General features: G+C 33.3%; 1 protein-coding gene across 6 annotated transcripts; it reads left to right on the forward strand.

Annotated features, from left to right (window-relative positions):
• The first annotated feature begins 351 nt into the window (after positions 1-351).
• Positions 352-10,012, forward strand: LOC114287822 (uncharacterized). Of its 6 annotated transcripts, XM_082892518.1 has the most exons (9): positions 352-2,050; positions 3,592-3,628; positions 4,579-4,750; positions 4,868-4,887; positions 6,018-6,228; positions 6,518-6,583; positions 6,912-7,192; positions 9,444-9,515; positions 9,600-10,012. In XM_082892518.1, exons 5-7 carry the CDS (start codon positions 6,190-6,192, stop codon positions 7,188-7,190), a joined length of 384 nt encoding a protein of 127 aa, XP_082748644.1. In that variant the 5' UTR covers positions 352-2,050; positions 3,592-3,628; positions 4,579-4,750; positions 4,868-4,887; positions 6,018-6,189; the 3' UTR covers positions 7,191-7,192; positions 9,444-9,515; positions 9,600-10,012. The 6 variants fall into 6 exon arrangements, 5 of the variants coding, with proteins under 5 accessions (XP_082748644.1, XP_082748648.1, XP_082748649.1 ...); XM_082892522.1 differs by lacking the exon at positions 4,868-4,887; XR_014342700.1 differs by lacking the exons at positions 4,579-4,750; positions 4,868-4,887 and having other exon boundaries at positions 366-1,457; positions 1,953-2,050.
• The last annotated feature ends 445 nt before the right edge of the window (positions 10,013-10,457 follow it).

Consider the following 10,457-nt stretch of genomic DNA (forward strand, 5'->3'; position numbering starts at 1 on the left):
GTGATAAATCTTTTTATGTCCATTTTTGTCGTTTCAGCTAAATTTTTGAGGTTCTATATACTTGAGTGATAAATTTTTGTGTTTAGAATGGAATTTTTGTGATATACTTGAGTGATAAATCTTTTTATGTCCATTTTTGTCGTTTCAGCTAAATTTTTGAGGTTCTATATACTTGAGTGATAAATTTTTGTTAAGGCACACAATTGAGATGAGTTGGTCATATTTAATTGTTTATACCGCAGATGAGGAGTTCTAAGGAACATCCTGTTTACAATTTAATCTCTTGTTGGTTAACTGTATATATGGAATTTTCTCATGTTTTGTAGTGCAGGTTTGACAGATTTCAAATCCATCATGTTCTTTTTAAGAGGTTTGAAGAGGTTTGACAAATTGATTGTATATATGGAGTTCTTTTTGGTTTTTTCTTAAGCTTATGAGTTAAGGTGGTATCTTCAAATTGAAATCCAAAACCCACATGGGAATCTCTGATTGGTGGATTGGGAATTTGATCTTTTATTCGATACTGAGCTCTTGAGGAATTGATGATGACTGCAGTATGCTGAATTTGCATTCTGACAAGTGACAACACTGGTCAAGGAATTGATCGCTTTTGGTTCTGACTTCGGGTTGTCTTGTTTAGGATCATTACTTTGCATGAACAGAATTGGTAGAAATTTTAATTAGCATAGAATAGATAACAGTGCCTAGAGGCTGAAATACTAGTACTTTACTACTTTAGTGTGATTTCGCCGTGATGAGGAGTGGAGTGAGTTGTTCATTATAATTATCATTTTTAGTATTATCTTCAGAGGGCATAAATTGCCTATCTTACCAGTGTTTAAACCATCATGTTTGTTTCTTGAAATCTAGAATTTGAAAAGCTATATAGGGGAATTAGACAAGTGCTAAATGCATATATCTTGCCACAATTATCTATATACATGTTTGATGGTCTATATTTTCATGTATGCTTGTATCAACCAATACAAAGGTTCACTAAGCAATTATGCTTGTAGACACTTGTTATGATTGAGGTTGAATTCTTTTAAATTTTGAAATTGGGTTGATTATGTAGTGATATGGTAAATGTAGAGTAAAACTAGGAAAGAAGGCTTGAAGCTAAAAACAGAGTTCAATGCTCAATTCTTGGAAGAATGAAACAAATTGAGTGTCTTATCATTCCTAAGATTAGTGTCATCTTTCCAGGTATCAATTGTCACTCATTCTTATTGCTATAGCCTATATGTTGATATTATAAACATGATTCTAAAATGTGTACTGAATTAAATTTCAAATTCACGTGAAACTAACAAACTGAAAAGAAAAAGACACGATCTTGGTTTTGTTTGAGTTTTTAACTGATTTGAGTATATTTGCACCTTATTGTTACTTGATTTTGGGAAGTGTGGACTCTTATGGTCACCTTATTGTTTCTAAGTTGGATACTAGTGGTAAAGGTACCCTCCTTTTTGGTTGTGTATATTCCTTTGGGCTTTGATTTTATTATATTTCTTTCCAATAGTCCTAGTTTCATTTCCAATAGAATTCTGGAGACAAATCTAACAGTGCAGACCTGTCTAAAGGTGGGTCACACTTTCTGCTTCCCCCTAGGAGGGGCCTGAGTTTGTAATTGATACTTTTATGTAACAGCCACGTGCTCCACATTTTTAAATGCATTGATTTTCTACCTATACTATTTTGCATTTTCAAAAGAAATGTAATGCTCATTCAATATATGTCTCCATTAGTCCACTAGGGACACAGCTAATAAGCCGACTACCTTTGTCCTGTATTACCTTCATCTTTCAATATCTAATGTATATTCATGGACATCTGTACCATGTTAGAAATTGAATTACAACACAATAGCTAAAGTTTTGTGCCTTAGTAGCTTCCCTCAGATTTCTTTTCTGGGTTAACGTTTGATTTGCACTTCTCCCTACTTATTTCAGATGTTGATAGGCTTACATTTTCAGTATCACCTCGAGATTGTGGTGTTGGAGAGGGTGGTTGGGCAGGGCTTTGCTTCAGTCCAAGTCAATGGTCCATGGTATCTAATGGCTTTCATATGTATTACTTCAACTTATGTGGTATGACAATTTGTTAATGTCAGAGAGTCATGATGTTTGTCCATGACTAACAAGCTGGAAGAAACATAAGTAGCTGATATCTGTGTGCTAAGTTATGTTGTTTCCATTGTCCATTCTTCTTTTGTTTATCTTCTATTTCTTCAATCAAAAAATGTTTTGGAGCTCTAATTTGTGAGCTCTAATAGCTCTAATGTGTATGTGAGGCCCATTTGATGTGATGTTTGGCCTTTTTTTTCTTTTTTTTTTTTTGACTTTTGACCTCACTAGAGCTCAATTAGAGCTCTAATTTTAGAGGGATGTATCATTGTTGTTTTGAACCCAAACTTTGATTGAAAATGAGCTAGAATAATCCGTCAAATATCATCTCAGGGAGGCCTAAACTAATAAGGCCAGCAATTTTGTAATGGAATGAGTTAATTAGAGAAAAACAATTGAGTTGGTTCAAAGTTTATTTTATTTTATTTTTTCTCTTTTTTTTGTTTAGAGATTTTTTGAAAAATTAGCATATCATAATTCGTGGCTGGGAAACTTTCAATTCAAGTCATCTTATAATCAAATTACCATATTGGGCCCAAATAAAAGTTACAAATTGCTGGTAATCTAAAAAAATTAGCATATTACCATTTCGTAATCTAAGGGTTTTAAGTAATTAAAAAAAGTTACAAATTGTAGCTTAAGAAATTTTCAAATTTTTTTTTTTATAAAAGATATAATGTAATATTGCAACCAAACACCATTAGTCAACTTTTTTAAAGCAAATAAGCTAAATAAGTTGATCTATAAGTGCTACTAAATGGGGCTATTTTTTTTTTTTGTCCTTATTAGATAAGTTATTGCAGTTTATCTATCGGTTGTTGTTTTATGTGAGGCATTTTCTTTGCAGGTTGTGGCACATATTGCAGAACTCTCAGATATTGATATTCCCATTTGTTTGTTGCATTTTGTGATAAAATGGTTAAGGTGGTTGTGCTATGGATGTAGGGGGTTTGGTGTCAAGAGTTGACACAGAGAGGTTATCTGACAATATCTGTTATATGTGGGCAACTATGTTTGCATGATTTTTTTCTCTTCAAAAAAATCTAAGTGTTTCTCTTTTGTGTGCGTGTGTGTACATGTCTATGTATGTATGTATGTATTGCATGGTTCTTCTTTTAAGAATTGAACCTGCAAGCCTGCCCCTCCCTCTTTGATGCCATGGCAGCATCATGGTGTTAGAACACCTTTGCTGTAAAGTACAGGTAATTTTGGGCATGTTGTTCCTAGAAGTATATTGTAATTAGGAAGTTCAACAAAGTTGTGGCATTGAAACTGTTGACCACCTTTGAAGATATCATTGGTAATAAACTTGAACTGGAGAAGGTTTCACATATCATGACGGCTACTGTTGATTTATTTTTTGGGCACATTTATGATAATTGTCGGGGCATTGGATTTATTTTTGGGGTTTGTTTTTTCTCCCCTTTTTTCTGAATGTTATTTTGTCTGTCTAACTTGTGACCAGATCTATTAAAGTGATGATGGAATCAGGTTGTGAAGAGGTATGCTGTCAATATAAGAGTTTTATGCCTTAAATTATAAATTTACACTATGACAATTAGTCCTTCTCGCTTTCTCATCTCTTTGTGCCTAAAGCTGAAACTGAATACTATGAAAACAGAAATTAAGAAATGTACATTATAGATGAGGTGGTTTTCTATGCACCTAAACAAATTATAAATTATTGATTGGTTTTCTATGCACCTAAACAGTTCATTGCTATATATGTTAAATTCCTAGTATGATTCAGAAATGTACATTATAGATGAGGTGGTTCATTTTGGATAATGCTATGAAAACAGAATAAGTTTTGGCCCAAAGAAAATGATATGTTATACTAGTAAGAATAGCTTTTCTTGGATATATTCCATGCTAAAAACCTACAGCAACCATTTATATGTGTTCTCAATGATTATAAATACTATCATGTTATTTACTTTGTTTTGGTTCTCCAGTGTGAGCAGTTCATTGCTAATAGCATGTATGTGCTTCAAATGCCACTTATTCATTATTTATCAGACTCAAAAATTTGGTATGCACTGCCTATCAAAAGTCTACAAAGAAAATCTAAAATTTGAGAAAACACTTATATTAAATACACTGTTTTTGTTATTATTGTATAGTGTACAACTGATGAGACTACATTATACTTCATACTGCACACAAAAATGCATTTTAGAAACTCATGCATTATTTTTACGAAGACCACCTTTCCACTTCACATTTCAATTTTAAATCACCTTCTGTTAATAAGGTTGTAATCATACTATACCAAGTAAATTTAATGGAGAACTTCACATTTATGTCCATGTTTGTATTCTAGTTTTGTCCATGTTTTTATTCTAGAATACTTGTACATCATATATATTATGACAGCCTGGCGGCTGCCACATTAACCCCATAAATAGATTTTTGGCAACCTATAAACATCAAAATGCGACATTTGTGTTAGGTACTTGACTTTCAGAAAAAAAAAAAAAAAAATTCCTGAATCTTCAAGGGTTTTTTGGAGAAGTTTTTTGTGGCATTTGGAATGGGACAGATGTTGCCATTAAAGTTTTTCTTGAACAAGATTTAACTGTTGAGAACATCGAAGACTTCTTCAATGAGATATCTATTCTAAGGTTTGTCTTAATTGATCTATTTGCAATCGTAGCTTCTCATATTTCCCCTCCTCCACTTTGTTCTTGTCCATGCGATTGACTTTTTCTTTTCTTTTCTTTTCTCCTTTTCATACACAGCCGTCTACGCCACCCAAATGGTAATGTCCTGCATTTGTTTGATCAACTTAACTCTGCCATATTATGTTTACACTTTACACTATAGGATTTGTGAATGGAAAAAATACTCAATTTTTTTCTTTTGATGTTCATATCAGAAATAATTTAGTGTAGTGATATGAAGAAAATAATACATTTTGTTTTTCTAGAATGACCATCAAAGTGTGAGACAAGAGTAATAAAAAACAATATGGCTTTGCTTACTTCTCTTATAGCCTTTTTCTACTTATTCTTCCCCATTACTCTTCTCCTCCATTTCTACTCTTTTCTCCATGCAATAGATGAAATACAAAGAATTATACCTACCAATTCTGATCAACAATTCACTAAATTATAAAACAATTAAGTTCCTTTAAGAAAAAAAAGATATCAATCCATTGCTTAAAGGTTACAAGTGACAATTAAGTGTACTGTTGAAATGCAATTATCTTCAATTAAGTGTACTGTATGTTTTTGTTGGTAACTTGGCGATTCAATTTCTCAGTTTTCTTTCAATGAGATTTGATCGCTTTATGGAGATATAAATGTACTTTTGGTCCATATATTTCTCTGTTTATGGTCTATAGTGTTTTAATTGGATCATTGACATAATTACACAAGTCTACAAGACTTAGATCCCATTTTTTTAGTGTAATTAAAACCATGAAGTCATATGACATGGTTTTCTTCTATGTTCTTTGGACCGGAATGTCTACAACTACAAGTTTATTGTCTTGAAATTTGTATTTACATGCATATTCTTGGCAGCATATTTTCTTGTATTTGCATGCATTAGTTGAAATCAAGTAGGTTGGTGGCTCTGTTTGGTGCAGTTTACTATGACCCCTCTCTTTTCTTTTCTTTTTTCCTTTTTTAAATTTGACTTTCTTTGTGGTTGCTTTCATTTGAAGGCATAATAGTTTGGTCTTTATTGATTGATTTAAGAGAGCAAAAACTTTTGGTTTCTTCATTATGTTAACGGAGCACAAATTAATACTAACATCAAACTTTTGATTTATGTATTGAATAATTAATTTTGTTGGTTTGAATGATATCTGATTAATTTTGGTGGTTTCTTTTAAAATGTCTTCATTGGAAAGAAGTTTAGTTCTAACACTTACTATCTCACCAGGTTGATGTGGCAGAGCTACGGCAAAAGCTGCAAACTATGGAGACCTAACAAAAAGAACTTGAACTTCTTCAAAGACAAAAGGCTGCCTCTGAACAAGCTGCCTTGAGTGCAAAACAGAGGCAGAGCTCGAGCGGCATGTAGGGTTGGCTTGCCGAATCCCCTCCTAGCCAAGATGCCAATGACGCCTATAAATTCGAACCCCAAATACACAGTAATTCCTAGTTTTGGAACTCAAAATCAATTTAATTTTTTTGCCCATTTAAAGTATTTTTTTTCTTAACCCAGTTCTTTTCAGATATGGAAATAAGATATTCAGTTTCTCTTTGCTAGAGGGAATATGGTAGGTTTACATGTTTGTAATTAGAGACATGAACATGTTTAACTGCTGGAGACATTTTTTGTGGAAGAGATAGTTTCTAAGAAGAGCTTAGTAATTGGAGACATAATCATTGTCAATTAATCCTTCATGATTAGTGGTTAATCGGCCATTTATGTTACAGGCTGCAGATGCAGTTTTTAGTGCAGAACCTTGGACAGTGCCATGGACAGCAAAGACCATTCTGCAGGTAAATTATTTTTTCATTTATTGTATAGTTGTTATTTTTAGGGATTTCATAGTTTATGTACTAAACAATTTGATATTCTCAAACTAGCTAGTGTCTTTCTTTCTTTAAAACCCTTGTTCATTATCTCATTGGCATTTCTACGGGAATCGCAGTGTTTCTCCTCTCTGTCTCCCTGCTTTTGTTTCCTCTATGCTATATTATTGTACTCAGATCACTTTTCTAAGATTTTCCTACTTTATTCTATAAGAAGAAAAATCAACTCTGTTCCTTTATTTATTCATTCCCATATCAGTTTGTTTTTGTGGGTTTTTTTTTTTTTTTTCATCAGAGAGTCAAGAAATGGAATATGCAACAAAACCATCTTCAAATATATCAGACATTGTCTGCAAATTTGCCAAAGTTTGCAGATTTAGATCCATTGGTGTCTTCTCCACTAAAAATCCCACCCACAACCACCAACCTATCATTGATTTTGGCAACAATGTCCCATCATCGGAAGACAGCAGTGATGCCACGGAAGAGGCAGAGTGCGACATTGAGAAAATCCATCCCAACCCAGTTGAGATTCAACCCAAAACCACTGAATGTGTTAACATGGAGATCTTGAAGGTGTGTCATCTGCAATTGTAGTTTTTGAAATCATGGTCTCGTTGAATTTGTTATTTGACAAATTTGCATTATATTTGTGTGATATAATATTTTTTTTCCTTTTATTTTTTGGTTGTGTTTGTTACTTGATTTTGGTTTAGAATAATTATGCAATGTTTATCTAAATTTAGTTAATATATTGAAATAGCAGCAATGGCCATTTTTGTATCCCTACAAAGTTGTGAATGGTCGAGTTTAGATTTTATGGCATTAACAATGAAGAATCAAATGTCTTGATTCTTATAATATAACAGTGAAGCATAAAATACTTGTGATCATTAAGTCTTGTTGACGTTTGTAGGGATAGATGTCTGGGGATTGTTAGTAGTCCAAATGCTTCATAAATGTTTTTAATAATCAATACCAATTCAAAAGAAAAAAACTTGCCTTGTCTGGGGATTGTTAGTGGTCTGCATGTTGCTGTGTAACAAGGTGGCAACTTGAGTAATTTGAAACCCAAATATACTTGATTTAGAGTACACAACAAACTCAATCGCTGTAACTTAAAGTTATTACGATTCTTTCGTCATGAGTTTCATAGAATAGAAAGCCTATAGAATATGAGCTGCTTTTGATAAAATAAATTGGTCCACTTTTTTGGTTCTTCAAATTATTCTAGACATTCTATGAATTACTGAGGAATTGTCTATTGGCCAATTAGATTGGCTTTTAAATTAATAGAACAAAGATGACATTTCTAGTGAATATTAGTTACTTAACATCCATCCACTTTTTGAGAAGGGTGACATTTTTGTTGAATCATTACCTTCGATGGCTTAGTTCATTAGATCATGATATCACCACCACCACCACTACTACCACAATCACTGTCTCCTCCTTCTCATCATTGTTATTTCTATAAACAAATACGTTCCCTCTTCCATGTCCCCATCATTTAAAGCTCAATCCTTTTCCATGAATAGCTAATCGTTTATTCATCCTAACTTGTCATCTTGTAAGTAATTTGTTGCTTGCATATGAAAGAGCTAAGGGAATTCATCTCTTCTGTAATCGAACAGATTGAATTTGATAGATCTGCTGAAACTGTCACGTATGGTTCTAGTAGAGATCTTTTCAAATTTTCGAGTTTTAGCATTCCTTGCAAATTAATGTTTGTATAGCCATAAGCAAACTCAGTTCTAGATCTTTGTGTGGACCAAAAATGTTCAGATATTCACAAGCCTCTCTTGGTTAGGCTGGCCAAAGAGTTTTTGAATTGATCAAACTTTGCAAAGGCTCCTGACCTTATGAAATATTATCATGTGGGAAAAGCTAACAAGGATGGAGCTTGTTTTTGTGTTCTTTTTGGGAAAATTTTGTTGTTGATTGTAGAAATGTCAATTGGTATGCATGTTAAATGTCCTAAGCACATTCAATTAGTTTCTTTGAAATTAAATATTTGTCTCGTTGTTGTGAAAGATCAAATATTGAAATCCGACCTATCTGCCTGGTGAGGAGAAAGAGTTATCATGCATTTTATTAGATGATGAGAGCAAAGGACGAATTAGATGAAAAAGAGAGTGATGTGACACAATTAAGCAGCTATTGGAGAAACAAACAGAGAGATGTTTGTATATATGGTTCCTGGTACCTCTTTGGTATTGTAGTAAGATACCATTCAAACTTTAAGAGGTGAGGGGAAAAGAAATTTGATGAGGTTAATTTTCTTCAAGGAAGATCATTTGTTAATTGCATGTTTAACCTATTGACTACACAATAGATCTACTGAAATGTGTCTCTGTCCTGTGATGCCATTGATGAAGTGTTGAACATGCACGTCAAAGAGGAAAAACAGAAAGATAGAGAGATTGTAATTCTTTACTCGACTTTGTGTTGTCTATGAAATTTCTTAGGTTTTTTCCCTACAAGGGTAGTAACCAACCAAATACTTCGATTATTTGATTAAAATCCTATTAATGTACCTGCAAATATACTCATTTGTTGTTGTTGATGAAAAACTGTTAGCATACTACAGCATACGGATGAGATCTTTGTTATAGGAAGCATAGCATTGTTTGTTATTAGTAAGGAAAAAGTGTTACTGGGACAGCATCTTTGTTAACTGTTGTTTTTATCACAATTAATGCCTTTTTTTTCCCTTCTTTAATTTGCTTTTCCCCTTTTTTTGCATCTTTGTGCTTTTGTGTATCTGGGACAGCATCTTTTTTTTGGGTAGGCATGGGACAACATCTTAAGCTTTCTTTCATTGCAGGTACCTGGATCATAATCAATTTACTGGGAGCATCCCGGATGCATTCTATAAGCACACTTTCTTGAAAGAAATGTGAGTTTCTATCTTCAATCAGTACAAGCAAATTGCAATTACCCAACACTAGGTGAAATGCTAATTGATTAAATGTTGTCATAGGTATATTGAAGGAAATGCTTTTCGGCCAGGTGTGAACCCTATTGGCGTCCACAATGTCCTTGAAGTTTCTGACACAGAGTTCTTGTTTTAGTCAAAGCTTCCACATATTATTTACTCGTAGAATTGTTTCTTTTTGTTCTTGCTAAAACTAGGGTGTTTCAGTTTGAGTTGGAATGTAGTTCTATAAATAGGATGTATATAATGTACACTAGTGTTTTGGGAAATTTAAGAAATTTTGGAAGTAGGTTGTTTGACAGTTTAGAAAGGTGTTGTTGGATTCTTTGGTTGTCATTATTTTGTGTGAACAATGTCTGGTGGAACACCATGGTGGGGATGTCTGGTTGTTTCAGTTTGAATTGGAACAATGTCTGGTTGTTTGACAGAAATTTAATAAATCGAATGTTAATGAATTATGTATTGTGTCAAATGTTAATGATTCAGTTAATTTGAGTGATGCTTTAAAATTATAGGTTTATTATGGATTGAATAAATTATTAGGAATTACAAGTGTATTGTTTTCCTACTTTGGCGACCAATTTATTAGTCGCGACAAATAAATAATTTTTTTTCGCAAAAAATGACAATTGCCGACCAAGAGTTTTGGTCGCAAAAAATACATCTATTGCCGACCAAAATAGCTCTTGGTCGTGGAAACTCACTTTTGCCGACCAAAAGTTTTGGTCGCGAAAAGTAACAAATGGAGACCAAAACCTTTTTTGGTCGTGGAATGTCACAATTGGCGACCAAACTTTTTTGTCACGGAATGTCACGATTGGCGACCAAAATTTTTGGTCGCGGAATGTCACAATTGGCGACCAAACTTTTTGGTCGCGGAATGTCATGATTGGCGACCAAAAT

The sequence above is a fragment of the Camellia sinensis genome, chromosome 10, assembly GCF_055761805.1.
Source record: "Camellia sinensis isolate YWXY chromosome 10, ASM5576180v1, whole genome shotgun sequence".
In the NCBI taxonomy this organism is placed as follows: Eukaryota; Viridiplantae; Streptophyta; class Magnoliopsida; order Ericales; family Theaceae; genus Camellia; species Camellia sinensis.